Genomic DNA, 16748 nt, shown 5'->3' on the forward strand with positions numbered 1-16748 from the left:
ATTGCATTCAATATTATTGAAATTGGTGGTTAGCGCATAGACCTCACAGCTAGGAGACCAGGGTTCAATTCCACCCTCTGTGTGGAGTTTGCATGTTCTCCCCGTGCATGCGTGGGTTTTCTCCGGGTACTCCGGTTTCCTCCCACATTCCAAAATTAGTTAGCGATTAATTAGCGACTCCAAATTGTCCATAGGTATGAATGTGAGTGTGAATGGTTGTTTGTCTATATGTGCCCTGTGATTGGCTGGCCACCAGTCCAGGGTGTACCCCGCCTCCTGCCCCGAAGACAACTGGGATAGGCTCAAGCACCCCGCACCCTTGTGAGGATGAGAGGTAGAAAATGAATGAATGTATTTAATGTATTGCAGTATTTGATTTGACTAATAATAGGCTATAGTCAACCACAAGACAGCGATCAATTAATTAATTTATGAATTTCTGAAACTTAATGACTGTGTTATGGAGTGAGTGGTTAGCGCGTAGGCCACACAGCTAGAAGACCTGAGTTCGAATGAATGAATGAATTATTGAAATTAGATTTATAAAAATGTATTGGACACGTTCACTCAGAAGTCTATCAAGTTTTCTTTGCCGACTTGTACACTTCTTGACCAATCAGCAATGAGGTCCTTTATTTCCTTTCCAAAATCTTCATGCAATTTGCTGAAATCCTCCTTTGTCCCTGAACACACCACTAACCACTCCCCACCTGGCGGAGCAGAGCCGTCGATAGGCTTCATGTTTGCCGTCCTCTTGGGCCAAAGTTTAGGTGATCTCCTGCTGGTTGATTTGGGGGGAATGGAAGGGGTTTGAAGGGTCAGGTTGGAGCTCCGACTCGGGCCAGAGGACACAGTAGTAGTAGTAGCTGCTGCTGCTGCTGCTCGATGCCAAGTGGAGGACCGCTGGTTCAACGGACGATCCACTTTTGTGGCATGGAGGTTTGGCGTGGCGACACCGTTGGCGGAGTCACTGAACAATGCATCTAACGTCTCTGCAGGTCCAGAAAGCAGATGAATAACATGAATAAAGTAACATTGAGTAAAAAAAAACAGGATGTGATGTATTTGCAGTTGGGCTTCACAGTTTAGCAGTTACAGTGGTAGAAGTTACAGTTTGCTTTTCACAAAATTAAAAAAAGAAATCACAAAATTTTAAAAAATCAGAAAAAAATGCTATAAATTAAAATACATTTATTTATCATTTTAAAATGATTTTATATTTTATTTATTATATTTTATTCTTTTATAACATTTATAATTAATATTTTGCAGCTCATTTATTCATTCATTCATTTTCCTCACGAGGGTTGTGGGGGTTGCTGGAGCCTATCCCAGCTGTCTTCGGGCGAGAGGCGGGGTACTCGGAGAAAACCCGGCCAGAGATGGCCGAGGGTGGAATCAAACTCAGGTCTCCTAGCTGTGTGGCCTATGCGCTAACCACTCAGTCCATAATACAGTCATTAAGTTTCAGAAATTCATAAATGAATTAATTGATCGCTGTCTTGTGGTTGACTATAGCCTATTATTAGTCAAATCAAATACTGCAATACATTAAATACATTCATTCATTTTCTACCTCTTATCCTCACAAGGGTGCTGGAGCCTATCCCAGCTGTCTTCGGGCTAGAGGCGGGGTACACCCTGGACTGGTCGCCAGCCAGCCAATCACAGGGCACATATAAACAAACAACCATTCACACTCACATTCATACCTATGGACAATTTGGAGTCGCTAATTAACCTAGCATGTTTTTGGAATGTGGGAGGAAACCGGAGTACCCGGAGAAAACCCACGCATGCACGGGGAGAACATGCAAACTCCACACAGAGATGGTCGAGGGTGGGAATTGAACCCTGGTCTCCTAGCTGTGTGCAGCTCATTTAATTTTTTGTAATTCAAAATGCATTATTTACTTTCTAATGCTAATTTTGAATGAATTTCAGCATTTATAGCACCATAACGTGATGGTAACGTAATGGTTGACTATGATAATAATAACGGTTCTGACCTTTGACCAGGTTGGGCTGGTTAATCAATATTAATCAATACAATATCATTATCAGTGTAATGCAATGTGAATATTTCTTTCATTTTGGGTCAAATTGTTTTGATTATGTGTAATATTTAGTTTCATAGCGGAACAACAATATCTATTGAAAACAATATAACAAGTGTTAGTTGAATTACATTACACATCAGCATGTGGCGGCCGAACAATGCAGAACAATGGCGGCTCACACTGAATAACAACAACAACAACAACAACAGCTTCGACTGTCTCACCTCTGTACTTCTTCTCCAAGTCCATGACCAGCAGGGCTAAGTAGCTGTGATTGGCCGAGAGCAGAGCCTTTATCCAGCTTTCCTGACCGGCCTGGTCGTCAGCGGCGAACTTGTAGGGCCGCAAGCCCGGATCGCTCCACACCACCGAGAAGGCAAACTGCTCCTCGGACTCACACAGCTGGACGGTGCAGCCCTCCAGAACAATGACTCCGATGAGGTCACGGTCATCCGGGTGGTCCTTGTAGAAGAGGAGGTTCCCCTTCAGAATGAACCAGCGTTTGTGGTAGGAAGGCCTAAAGTCACCCTGGTTGACAATAAAGGTCAATATAGGTCATTTTTTTTTAGGAAGCTGAGACGTTAAATGTTGCAGGCTTTGCCCAAGTGCCTAAAATTAAAGGGGACCTAATAACAAGTAACAAGGTAATGAAACAGTTACAAGTTACAAATAGAAGGTGAACAGTTCAAAAATAATCATAACAATGCAACGTTTTCCTCAATCCTAATGAATAATAGTAAGTAAGCGTCATAAAGTAGAATAAATAAATAAGCACAATAGACATAAGAGTCCTTCCACATATTGAAATACTGTGTTTTAATCATCATTAGCTTTAAATGTTTTGTCATTTTACACATGTCATTAATATAAAGGTTGAACAGTTTTGGTCCCAGTATTGACCCCTGGGGTACTCCACATTCATTCATTCATTTTCTACTGCTTTTCCTCACGAGAGTCGCAGGGGTGCTGGAGCCTATCCCAACTGTCTTCAAGCGAGAGGCGGGGTACACCCTGGACTGGTGGCCAGCCAGCCAATCACAGGGCACATATAGACAAACAACCATTCACACTCACATTCGTACCTATGGACAATTTGGAGTCGCTAATTAACCTAGCATGTTTTTGGAATGTGGGAGGAAGCCGGAGTACCCGGAGAAAACCCACGCATGCACGGGGAGAACATGTAAGTAAGCGTCATAAAATATAATAAATAAGTATAAGAGATATAAGAGTCCTTCTTTGTATTTTGCCAATATCAATAGTAGACAATTGTAGACACAATTGCTTGAAAATGATATTAAAAAACCCCAACAACAATTGAATGCATCTCTGAAGGGGTAAACGTCTTACCTTCTTAAAGAGATATCCTTCTTTGTCCACTGGCGAGTCACTGGATTCAAAAAATGAGACAACCTTCTCATCTATCTTCATTTCAACATCACAGCTACGAACCTGTCGTCACATCCAGTACACACTTGAAGCCATTTTCATAAGTATGACGTCATTCGGTGGTTGTTTGTCAATCACAACAAGACGGTTATGTTCAAACCGGAAGGATTGCGAAGAAACGCTCCCACATTTGAAGGGTACAAAAGTTCATTCTTGTACTTTTAAATAAGTCAACTTGATATGTAATTTATTTTAAGTAGCAATAACAACACAGTTATAGTATAAAGCGAAACAAAGTGAAAGGAGTGCGAAGTATATGCGTGGAGAGGAAATGTCAAAACAAGTGTGAAATAACACGCACATACAATTTATGGATTTTTATATAACACACCTTTTAAACCGTTTACGGTTTTTATAGTTACTTTTTCGTTGTTTACTCACCTTAGTAAAGCCCGAAAGTGCGTTTTAGTTTTGTCCGAGGGTGTGTGCCAATCACTTCCGGATGTGCCAAAGTCAGGGCGTGGCTAAAAAAAAAAAAAAACATTAGGCGCCACAAGTGGTACAGACGGTCTTAAATAGATGTATCGAAAATGTAGCTTTCACCAATATAATACATTATTTTTTAAAAGTATGATTTGTACTTTTTCGTTGTTTACTCACCTTAGTAAAGCCCGAAAGTGCGTTTTAGTTTTGTCCGAGGGTGTGTGCCAATCACTTCCGGATGTGCCAAAGTCAGGGCGTGGCTAAAAAAAAAAACATTAGGCGCCACAAGTGGTACAGACGGTCTTAAATAGATGTATCGAAAATGTAGCTTTCACCAATATAATACATTATTTTTTAAAGTATGATTTGTACTTTTTCGTTGTTTCCTCACCTTAGTAAAGCCCGAAAGTGCGTTTTAGTTTTGTCCGAGGGTGTGTGCCAATCACTTCCGGATGTGCCAAAGTCAGGGCGTGGCTAAAAAAAAACAAAACATTAGGCGCCACAAGTGGTACAGACGGTCTTAAATAGATGTATCGAAAATGTAGCTTTCACCAATATAATACATTATTTTTTTAAAGTATGATTTGTACTTTTTCGTTGTTTACTCACCTTAGTAAAGCCCGAAAGTGCGTTTTAGTTTTGTCCGAGGGTGTGTGCCAATCACTTCCGGATGTGCCAAAGTCAGGGCGTGGCTAAAAAAAAAAACATTAGGCGCCACAAGTGGTACAGACGGTCTTAAATAGATGTATCGAAAATGTATCTTTCACCAATATAATACATTATTTTTTTTGAAGTATGATTTGTAGAAGTGCTTATAGTAGCCTAAGTTATAAATACATAATTATCTTTTTTCCCACCATTTACTATTTGTAAAGGTGTTTATTGTAGCCCATGTTATTTAATACATGGCCTTGTAGCTCAGTGGTTGGGAGTTCATTTCTCAGCTGTGCTGACAAGATTAGTAATAAATGTATTTCAGTGGTGATTCAATGAATTGCTGATGTGGGCAAAATGAATGAACGCTATATATATTTATAGAGATCTGCTACAGCCATTTTCTGTGGTGTATGAGGTGGGATTCCTGAAATGACAGCGGCTCAATCACATCCATTTTCATCCTCACAACTTCACAGCACCTCCTGCTACATGCTCTCGGTTGTTGTTGGGCACCGTGGGTGTGATAGAAATCTATATTAGTGTGGTGTGTTGGTTACTGTGAAAATCTTCACTATATGCCAGACTGTATTCATTTATGCTAATGGTTTTATTTCATTTGAACATGCATCAGATTACAATTGAATGCATCCCATAATCAGTTCACAGTTCCACATGTCCAAAAGGAGTAGGAAGAAGCAAAGCTTATTAAATCCTACCCCTCCATCTGGTACTTTTACAATCAGTAACTGTTACATTTGTTCACTTCCTGCTTTCCTAATATTGTTTATTTTTTATTTTTTTGTCACGTACTGAAGTACGAGGTGATATAACCATACAATGACATAATGGGTACCATAGTAAGTCATCAGTAACTGTTACATTTGTTCACTTCCTGCTTTCCTAATATTTCCTTATTTTTATTTTTTCATTTTTTAATTTAAAAAAAGTGTTTTTTTTTTCACATTCCAAAGTACGAGGTGATATGACCATCCAATGACATAATGGGTACCATAGTAAGTGTCAATATAGTGATACAGTGCATCCGGAAAGTATTCACAGCGCTTCAATTTTTCTACATTTTGTCATGTTACAGCCTCATTCCAAACTGTATTAAATTAATCTCTTACCTCAAAATTCTACACAAAATACTCCATTATGACAATGTGAAAAAAGATTTTTTTTACATGTTTTGAATTTATTAAAAATAGAAAACAAAAAAATCACATTTACATAAGTATTCACAGCCTTTGCTTAATACTTTGTTGATCCACCTTTGGCAGCAATTACAGCCTCAAGTCTTTTTGAATATGATCCCACAAGTTTAGCACACCTATCTTTAGGCAGTTTTGCCCATTCTTCTTTGCAATAAGTCTCTGGATGGGAGACGTCTGTGCACAGCCATTTTCAGATCTCTCCAGAGATGTTCCATCGGATTCAAGTCTGGACTCTGGCTGGGCCACTCCAGGACATTCACGGAGTGGTTCTGAAGCCAATCTTTTGAGATCTTGGCTGTGTGCTAATGTCTACTGTCTATATGGTCAAGGTACATGACCAGTCTACTGAGGTCAAGAGCGCTCTGGAGCAGGTTTTCATCCAGGATATCTCTATATATTGCTGCATTCATTTTTCCTTCTATCCTGACTAGTCTGCCAGTTCCTGCTGCTGAAAAACATCCCCACAGCATGATGCTGCCACCACCATGCTTCACTGTAGGGATGGTATTGGCCTGGTGATGAGCAGTGCCTGGTTTCCTCCAAACATGGCGCCTGGCATTCACACCAAAGAGTTCAATCTTTGTCTCATCAGACCAGAGAATTTTGTTTCTCATGGTCTGAGAGTCATTCAGGTGCTTTTTGGCAAATTCCAGACGGGCTGCCATGTTCCTTTTACTAAGGAGTGGCTTTCGTCTGGCCACTCTACCATACAGGCCTGATTGGTGGATTGCTGCAGAGATGGTTGTCCTTCTGGAAGGCTCTCCTCTCTCCACAGAGGAACGCTGGAGCTCTGACAGAGTGACCATCGGGGCCTTGGTCACCTCCCTGACTAAGGCCCTTCTTCCCCGATCGCTCAGTTTAGAAGGCCGGCCAGCTCTAGGAAGAGTCCTGGTGGTTCCAAACGTCTTCCATTTACGAATAATGGAGGCCACTGTGCTCATTGGGACCTTCAAAGCAGCAGAAATGTTTCTGTATCCTTCCCCAGATTTGTGCCTCAAGACAATCCTGTCTCGCAGGTCTACAGACAGTTCTTTTGACTTCATGCTTGGTGTTTGTGCTCTGACATGCACAGTCAACTGTGGGACCTTATATAGACAGTTATTATATTTCCAAATCATGTCCAATCAACTGAATTTACTGCAGGTGGACTCCAATTAAGCTGTAGAAAGATCTCAAGGATGATCAGTGGAAAAAAGATGCACCTGAGCTCAATTTTGAGCTTCATGGCAAAGGCTGTGAATACTTATGTAAATGTGATTTTTTTTGTTTTCTATTTTTAATAAATTCAAAACATGTCAAAAAAACCTTTTTTCACATTGTCATAATGGAGTATTTTGTGTAGAATTTTGAGGTAAGAGATTAATTTAATTCAGTTTGGAATGAGGCTGTAACATGACAAAATGTAGAAAAAGTGAAGCGCTGTGAATACTTTCCGGATGCACTGTATATATATATATAGCACATCATGACTGGTTCAAGACTCTTCATCCTTGTATTAAGCAAACATCAACTGCTTGTATTGTTTCTTGAATTGGCTCATCGTTGTGCATTGTTTGAGGGTCTTACTCAATCCATTCCATAGTTTGATTCCACATACTGAAATGCTATGGCTTTTTAACGTAGTCCTAGCATAGAAGTGTTTCAAATGTACTTCTTCCCTGAGATCATATTTCTCCTCTCTTGTAGAGAAGTATTGGATGACATTTTTAGCTAATTGCTTATTTTTAGCCTTATGCATTATTTTAGCTGTTTGAAGATGAACTATATCAGCAAGTTGAAGTATTTGTCATTTTAGAAATAAGGAGTTAGTATGTTCTCTGTAGGCGGCATTATGAATTATCCTTACTGACCTTTTTTGCAGTACATTTAGCGAGTGAAGATTGCTTTTATAGTTATTAGCCCATATTTCCACACAATAAGTAAAACATGGTAGAACCAGAGAGCAATAAAGAGTGTGGAGTGATTTCTGATTGAGAACAAATTTTGCTTTGTTCAATATTGAAATATTTCTGGCCACCTTATGTTGTATATTTGTAATATGAGGTTTCCAGCTTATTGTTTTCATCCTCTAGGGCAGTTACACACAGCTACAGGGTGTGTGTGTGTGTGTTATAACATACACTATCTTTCTCTTTATATGAAAGAGAAATATGTAGAAGCATGCGGCTTCTCCCATGTGTGACATCTTAAAGTTGAATATCTTCCCACATACCAAACCAAACTTGCCTATCCTGGAGGGGTTTTTTTCTGTTGCTCCTCCTTCAAAGCCATGCTTGCTGGAGATGGGAGTAATTTAAGAGGACAGACCATTCAGATCCAGTGCAGACTTGCAACTCATAGCTTCTGGTAGTGGTAAACTTGTGGAAAAAAAGAGGTTTAAATCCACACAGTCATTTCACATTGCAGAGGCTGCTGCGTCTGTTTTAGCAACACTCAGGTTGGCAGGATGTGTATTTCCGGAATGTGAGGAGAATGCATTCACTGGGTTGTTCCTGGTTGCAGTCACAGCCTTCTGGTTCGCCTTTGAATGATTTTGCTAACGTCTGTATCAAGCTTGCAATCAGTATGTGTCTCTTGCCATTATGCTTCAAATACTGGCTTGCATTGCACTGCTCTGCTATTGAGTCTCAAGATCAAAACAGACGGTAGCAAGTAAACATTCCTAATAATAATTTCATAATAATAATAAATTTAATAATAAACATAATTTCACCACATACCAACCTCCAGCAGACATCTATTCAGACTCTCAATGTTGTGACAACAGGAAGGAGGAAGACTGTTTATGACTGTCACAATAAAACTCCATCTAACATACCGAATAAATTAAACCTACACACACCAAATTTGTCACACATAACAGTAACAATGAACGGTTCAACTGAATGTTGAACAATACAATCCACGAACTTAGCATTATAGCGTGTTAGCAATTGCTGTTTTTTCTGTAGTTTTCATTAAAATATTATAGACGTTAAAAAAAACCTCACTCATAGTTCCAGTGTGAATAAAAAGTCAAATTATTACTGAATGATCGGTAACTCAACCGGATTAAAAAGGAACAACTGTTAATAAAGCTTTTCACTACTGTGTTGTACTTTCAGAGTAAACACCGGAAGTTCTTCTTCTTCTCGGTTTGTATTGGCAAGCGACTTATAGTGTGCAATACCGCCACCTCTGGTAAGGAGTGTGGATCAAAAAGCTAAAAAACACAAAAAGTTTGCAAAAAATCATAAAAAAATAGTTTTAAAATATAAATAAATAGAATAATATAACCAAAATAATATTAATATTAACAATGGCAACAACTAAATCATTTTATCTAAACCCGTTTTCCTTAAAAAACATGTATTTCACTAAACGCTACATGCTTGGATGCTAGCACCAGAATATGCTCAACTCTCAATCTAATATTCACCTTTTCCAATGTATTTCATTTTTTCTCTTTTATTATTATATTTAATATAATTAATACATGCTCTACATTCTCTATCTCATTCCAATATTCATACAGACCTGTTCTGTGTTTTAGGGAGCTATTTAGCAAAGTTTGTCCAAACCTCGTTCCAGTAATATATTTCCCATTTCTGCTCGTTTCCTTTCCAACCCGGAACAAGTTTTAAGTTGTGATTGTCAAAATAAACGTGATTTTCGTGTCTCAAATGTTGATGTAAGAAAATTATAAAAAAATGTAATTACAAGTACACTAAAACATTCATTTGGGTGTTATATTTCAAAATCTGGTGTATACAACAATCACTGTATAGGAGAACAAAACAATTATTTGCCTTTTGCTGCCACCTACTGGTCAAGCTGTATATCTTAACCTGAAGGATTTAGCAGCAATGTGTCTTTTTCCAAAGTAGTTGCAACTCAGATATCACAACTCAAACAATAAATCATAACTTGTATATTACAAATTGCACTCATAGGAACAAAAACATGCTTTAAAGTGTGGCCAAATATGCAGAATAGAAAAAAAAAATCTTAATAACCAGAACACATCAAACAATCAACGGTTCATTTTTTGGAAAGTGGTTACAACTCAAATATCACAAATGAACCAATAAACTTGTATATTACAAATTGCACTTATAGGAACACAAACCATGCTTTAAAGTGTGCCTTGCTCTAAACATTTTTTTTTTAAACACACACATGCTAAAAGAGGGAGAAGAAAGTCAACGTGCTTCAGTTGCTCATCGGGTCCAATCCACTCTATAAATACTGTCGGTTTTTATAAGTCACGGCTGTCCCTCCTCCACGGTTTCCTCAAAGAGACAGAGTAGGTTCTTTGGTTCGAAACTGGATCGAGATAGAGCGTCTTCAGAGTGGATCCAAGTGCGATAATGCCTCTGTGAGGAATGTCTGCTCTGCCTGGAGGATACGTTCAGCCTGTCCGTGTGCAGCTCTGAGTGACAGGGGCTGTAAGATGGCGTCATTGTGTGGCAGTCGCTGGATCGGATGCTGGAGGGTGTGCGCGCACCATTACAGGGGGACCAGTCAAAGGGATTTAGGCCACTGGGGGTCTTTGATGGGCTCAGTTGATCACGTGCTGGGCAACGTAAGGGTGGGGTGAGTGTACTCTTCATGACTTTCATCCTGCTTGGAGAAAGAGAGTGATTTTAGTACAAAGTAGAAGATTATAGAGATAGTAGAACTGTACCTGTGCAAATCTGTGGGGGAATGTTCAAGTCCCGTGGGTTCCACCATGAATGCACCGTCATCGTCTGAGATGTTGTCCTGCATGGCGCTGCAGGGCAGTGTTATCTCCTTGTCCCAGTGCTCTCTGGGAGGAGTGCAGGGTGCCGGCTTGCTCCACCCGGGGAGGAGCGGCAAATTCAAGGATGAAAGAAGCCGGCGGCCAAAATTCATCACCATCTTGAACCAAACAAAAACACACACAAAAAAAAAAAAATCATAAAATGACAAATCCAAGCAGGAGTTACACCGTGTTAACAAATTACCTGACAGAACAGCGTCAAAGTCAGCATAGTTTCCGCAAATATAAGATAAACACGTCTCTTCCATCTGCGTTTCCTCACTGAGGGGAGGGCGAGAAGCTCGGACACTGTGGGCCTTTCAGAAGGTTTCGGAGCTAGCATCATCTGTAGAATCTTCTGGAGGTCTGCTGAAAGCCCTGCATGTACAAATGGAAGTAAATGTACGACGTTGAGGGGATTTCACACAGATATAAGCAACTGACCATTTTAAATCTGGATCAGGTATGGATTAAACTCGATTTGGGCTTGACTGTGAATGCACTGCAAATTTGTAATGGTCATGGTAATGGTTTTATTTCATTTGAACATGCATCAGATTACAATTGAATGCATCCCATAATCAGTTCACAGTTCACAAATGGAGTAGGAAGAAGCAAAGCTTATTAAATCCTACCCCTCCATCTGGTACTTTTTTTTTGTTCACTTCCTGCTTTCCTAATATAATAAAAAAAAATTATTAAAAAAAAAACAAAACAATTTAATTTATGTACCTTATGTTGCCCTCCACCCAAATTTTTTTTTAATTTTTAAATTTTTTTTATTTTATTTTATTTTTGTCACGTACCAAAGTCCTAGCATAGAAGTGTTTCAAATGTACTTCTTCCCTGAGATCATATTTCTCCTCTCTTGTAGAGAAGTATTGGATGACATTTTTAGCTAATTGGTTATTTTTAGCCTTATGCATTATTTTAGCTGTTTGAAGATGAACTATATCAGCAAGTTGAAGTATTTGTCATTTTAGAAATAAGGAGTTAGTATGTTCTCTGTAGGCGGCATTATGAATTATCCTTACTGGCCTTTTTTGCAGTACATTTAGCAAGTGAAGATTGCTTTTATAGTTATTATCCCATATTTATACACATTTCCATTTCAATTTGGTTGAAATCTGATACTAATTGAACAACATGATGCCAAGATGAAATATTTGTCAAAAGCAGAGAAAGTAGAATGAATGAAAATGGTTGGATGCAGTGTAATTAGTGATTACTGATTCATGCTAGCTACTGTAAATTCATATCCTTCTAATTATTCTTCATAGATACACTGTGTTATGACAATACATGCTATATTTTAGTAGGTGTGTTCCACCTCCATTTCAGTTCTTAAAAATGAACTCACCGCTTGTTACCGGAGGGAGGCATCCTTGTCTGAGTTGCTCCCAGCCCTCTCTAACCTCAATATTGCAGGCAAGCTCCAGAATGGAAACACCCAAACTAAAAGGGAATGACACAGTAATGTCAGGAACTCCTTAAAAAGGTAAGGCGGTAACGTTGGATTTTTATCACCGAGGTGTCCTGTACCTGAAAACATCTGCAGCAGGTCCATACTCATCCTGTAGCAGCTCAGGTGCCATGTACCTTGGATCTCCTCCGTGGTCGTATTCTCTCACTTTCTTTGCCAATACATCTGAGCTGTTCCCTTTGAGGTCCAGCAGAAGCCCAAAGTCCCCCAGCTTGAGGCACCCTGAATCTGTGATGAGAACGTTTGCGGGCTTGATGTCCAGATGAACAAAACCGTGGGAATGCAGGTGGTCCAGCGCTGCGAGAAGGTCGCACAGGTAGTCCCATGCTGCAGCCTCATCTGTGCCAAACAGGAAGATAAATATAAACCCAAAGCATCAGCGCTCTAATATTTTATGGACAACTTATCCGTCCTTACCTGGACCAGGAGGCTGGTTTTCAGCATGGAGCAGCAAACTGGTACGGCACAGTTCTGTCTGGATGTAAAGCCGTCCATGCTCCTCCCAGGCTGCTACCAAGTTGAGGATGTGAGGGTGCGGACAGACACGCTCGTGGTCTGTTGCCTCCTTTACTTTGCGGTTCCTGTCACTGCTCCCTCTGTAGCGATGGACAATGCGTTTGACGGCATACTGCCGTCCATCCTGGATACTTTGCACCTTGAAACAACACAGCATCGAACATTATTATCTTACAAAAATGATGGTTATGGTTTTATTTCATTTGAACATGCATCAGATTACAATTGAGTGCATCCCATAATCAGTTCACAGTTCCACATGTCCAAAAGGAGTAGGAAGAAGCAAAGCTTATTAAATCCTACCCCTCCATCTGGTACTTTTACAATCAGTAACTGTTACATTTGTTCACTTCCTGCCTTTCAAATATAATTTAAATTTTTTTATTTAAATTTTTTTAAATTTAATTTAAAAAATATATATATATTTTTAAATTTTTATCATTTTTTTATTTTTAATTTTTTTAATGGTTTTATTTCATTTGAACATGCATCAGATTACAATTGAATGCATCCCATAATCAGTTCACAGTTCCACATGTCCAAAAGGAGTAGGAAGAAGCAAAGCTTATTAAATCCTACCCCTCCGTCTGGTACTTTTACAATCAGTAACTGTTACATTTGTTCACTTCCTGCTTTCCTAATATAGTTTAAGGGTTTTTTTTATTTTAATTTAATTTTTTTGATTTAATTTTTTTAATTTAAATTTTTTATGTAATTTTTTAGATTTAATGTTTTTTATTTAATTTTTTTAAATGTAATTTTTTTAAAATAATTTAATTTTTTAATTTAATTAATTTTTTGGGGGGGACATTAAATGTAGTGTAATTTAGCAGTTAAAATAAAAAATAAATTTAAATACAGATATAAATAAAATATTATTTTAACCAAATGAAATGATATTATGTACATGGACAAATTTACTTGAATAATTACCTAATTTATTTAATTTTTTTTATTTTTGTCACGTAATGACCATACAATGACATAATGTGCATCCCATAATCAGTTCACAGTTCCACATGTCCAAAAGGAGTAGGAAGAAGCAAAGCTTATTAAATCCTACCCCTCCATCTGGTACTTTTACAATCAGTAACTGTTACATTTGTTCACTTCCTGCTTTCCTAATATAGTTTAAGCTTTTTTTTATTTAATTAAAAAAAAAATTAACATATTTTTTTTATTTTTTAATGGTTTTATTTAATTTTTAAAAAATCTTTATGGTTTTATTTCATTTGAACATGCATCAGATTACAATTGAATGCATCACATAATCCGTTCACAGTTCCACATGTCCAAAAGGAGTAGGAAGAAGCAAAGCTTATTAAATCCTACCCGTCCATCTGGTACTTTTACAATCAGTAACTGTTACATTTGTTCACTTCCTGCTTTCCTAATATAGTTTAAGGTTTTTTTAATTTTTTTTATTTTAATGTTAATTTATTTTTTTATTTAATTTTTTTAATGTGATTTTTAAAAATAATTACATTTTTTAATTTAATGTAATTATTATTATTTTTTAGACATTAAATGTAGTGTAATTTAGCAGTTAAAATAAAACATAAATTCAAATACAGATATAAATAAAATATTATTTTAACCAAATGAAATGATATTATGTACATGGACAAATTTACTTGAATAATTACCTAATTTATTTAATTTTTTTAATTTTATTTTTGTCACGTAATGACCATACAATGACATAATGTGCATCCCATAATCAGTTCACAGTTCCACATGTCCAAAAGGAGTAGGAAGAAGCAAAGCTTATTAAATCCTACCCCTCCATCTGGTACTTTTACAATCAGTAACTGTTACATTTGTTCACTTCCTGCTTTCCATATTACAGTTTAAGGTTTTTTTTTGTTTTTTTTTAATAATGCACCTCTGATTCCAGAATTTCTGGATCTCACCTTGTAAACTTCACCAAAAGAACCCCTTCCCAGTAAGCTCAGAGTCGTGAAGCACTGATCGAAATACGACTGCCGCTTTTCGGGGTCATACACAGACCTCGGAGGGGGCGACTGGCTGAGAGAGGAAGACAGGGGTTTCCAAGGGGTTGTTTTCTGGAGGAACACGCGGCTCACAGATAGACACTGTTTGGAAGGAGGTAGCGGCGGAAGAGAGTGTGACAGGTGAACAGGGGATGACACCGATGAGTTGGACGTGGACGAGGAGGAGCGAAGCAGGCGTCGCTTTTTGAGGGAGAACGACTGTTCGGCCTGGGCGAAGTGGGTGGGGCAGGGGAGTACGCCGGACACTGTTGTTTCCACTGTCATCGACATGATATGCTTCAGCGGCTTTCTTTGCAAACAGGAAGCTGTCACAGAGTAAATGATGCCATTGAATTGAAACAATAAAATAAACATTAGATGACAACATTGATATATGTAAAGTACACTATACATCCTTTGTATTCGACGACGGCATGCTACCTAAAAATCCTGCTGGACAGGTTGTAGTTTCCATGCTAAACTCTGCCAGGTGTACTGTAGAAAAGCAGACCAATGATACTGGCAACCCTAGTATTGATTCTGGCAACCCTGATATCGATACTGGCAACACTGGTACCGATACCAGAAACTGTTGTACAGTAAACCTCGGATATATCGGACTCGGATATATCGGAAATTCGCTCACAACGGACAGATAAAAAAGAAACCAATTTTTCTGTAATGCATTTCCAATAAAAATTCATTGCATATATCGGATTTCGCCTATTTCGGACAAAATCTCCAGTCCCTCGCATATATCGGATGGCCGCATCGTGGCCTTTGATCCATCTTTGATCCATGTTCACAGCCAAAGCTGAAGATTATAACATCTTTGTATGCCTTCTTGTTGCTATTAGGGAGGTTTAGAAACCAAACGATAAACGTAAGTGCAAACGATAATGACGTCACATGCTATTGAAATGTATGGGAACTTGCCAACTTGTCAATAGCCTGTGACGTCATTATCGTTTGCGTTTACGTTTATCGTTTGGTTTCTAAACCTCCCTAATAGCAACAAGAAGGCATTTCTACAGATTTGATAATTTTTTTATTTATTTCGTTGTACATGCTCATGTACATGTCTGTAATTCATACAAAGATGTTATAATCTTCAGCTTTGGCTGTGAACATGGATCAAAGAAAGTTCCCCCATGGCATTGCGCGTCCGTGTAATGAATGTGGCAGGAAGGGTAGGCCCTAGGTCTACATGAGGCCAAATCCCAAAACAGTAGTGAGGTTAAGATCAGGTAGGCCTACGTTATGCTAGTCTTGTTGATGTCACTGGCTATTGTCTTTCTCCTGGCTCCAGATTTAGGACAAATATAAAAGTGAGTGACATCTTAACCTCACTATTGGAAATAACGTAGGCCTGACTGGCATAACAGGGCCTAGCTTAATTAACAATTTGTTATGCTCAGAGTCCAATAAAGTTGAATTCTCATTACCTTACGTCTCTTTTCATTGCTCAGTCCAGGTACATTGGAAAGTACAAAGGAAGTGCCTTTTTTATAACGGATAAAATCCGATTTACGCAAATACCGGATATAAATCCGATATATGCGTAAAACGGACATTTTCCGGTATACGCATATATGCTTATATCGGACAAAACCAGTGGGAACAATTGAATCCGATATATCCGAGGTATTTATGTGCGGCCTGAAAACATTTCAACATTGTAATGTCGCAGCATCACAACCTTTTAATATTTATCTATTGTATTTTAAAAAGAAAAAGTCCAGTGGACATGTCCCTTATGTTGCCCTTCACCCAAATTACATCTATGTGAAGCATTATTGTTATTGTTATTACCGAAAACATGCTTCTGTAGTGGAATTTACTTGACAATGACAGTTGTTTTTCCAAGCTAGTAAAATGCCACACTCGATAACGTTAAACGCCATTCTAAAAAAAAAAAAACTAACGTCAAGCGAACTAGTCAACATACAGTCGTAACGTCCCAAAAAAAGCTAACGACTTAGCTCACCGTGTCCGCCCTTAAGTAAAATACTCTTCCAACAACTTAAGTGTATGTATGTATAAGTAAATTAAGTTTCACACTAACCATAATCCAGCATTAATTAGAGCGTCTTCTCAAGCAGTGGTGCCCACAAGTCACCAACTCGAGCCGGAGTGACGTTGACTGAACTCGACCTCGCGCCAAATTCTGAAAAAAATAAACGTAGACAA

The 16748-nt window shown here is 38.4% G+C and overlaps 2 protein-coding genes across 4 annotated transcripts; both read right to left on the reverse strand.

Moving 5' to 3' along the window:
* Positions 1-248: 248 nt before the first annotated feature.
* LOC131110029 (sesquipedalian-1-like) lies at positions 249-4210 on the reverse strand. Of its 2 annotated transcripts, XM_078788709.1 has the most exons (5): positions 4110-4210; positions 3891-3973; positions 3411-3512; positions 2285-2588; positions 249-992 (listed from the first exon to the last, which is right to left on the reverse strand). In XM_078788709.1, the coding sequence occupies exons 3-5, from the start codon at positions 3489-3491 to the stop codon at positions 568-570; spliced, it is 810 nt and encodes a 269-aa protein (XP_078644835.1). In that variant the 5' UTR covers positions 3492-3512; positions 3891-3973; positions 4110-4210; the 3' UTR covers positions 249-567. The 2 variants fall into 2 exon arrangements, with proteins under 2 accessions (XP_078644835.1, XP_057918654.2); XM_058062671.2 differs by lacking the exon at positions 4110-4210 and having other exon boundaries at positions 3891-3982.
* A 5600-nt stretch (positions 4211-9810) lies between these two features.
* Positions 9811-16744, reverse strand: pkmyt1 (protein kinase, membrane associated tyrosine/threonine 1). Of its 2 annotated transcripts, none has more exons than XM_058062489.2 (8): positions 16624-16744; positions 14478-14884; positions 12466-12703; positions 12108-12387; positions 11926-12020; positions 10771-10943; positions 10470-10684; positions 9811-10405 (listed from the first exon to the last, which is right to left on the reverse strand). In XM_058062489.2, exons 1-8 carry the CDS (start codon positions 16634-16636, stop codon positions 10048-10050), a joined length of 1779 nt encoding a protein of 592 aa, XP_057918472.2. In that variant the 5' UTR covers positions 16637-16744; the 3' UTR covers positions 9811-10047. The 2 variants fall into 2 exon arrangements, with proteins under 2 accessions (XP_057918472.2, XP_057918471.2); XM_058062488.2 differs by having other exon boundaries at positions 9811-10408.
* Between the last annotated feature and the right edge of the window lie 4 nt (positions 16745-16748).

This window comes from Doryrhamphus excisus, unplaced genomic scaffold (genome assembly GCF_037039965.1).
Source record: "Doryrhamphus excisus strain RoL-2023G ecotype Guam unplaced genomic scaffold, RoL_Dexc_Guam_v1.1 HiC_scaffold_24, whole genome shotgun sequence".
NCBI lineage: Eukaryota > Metazoa > Chordata > Actinopteri > Syngnathiformes > Syngnathidae > Doryrhamphus > Doryrhamphus excisus.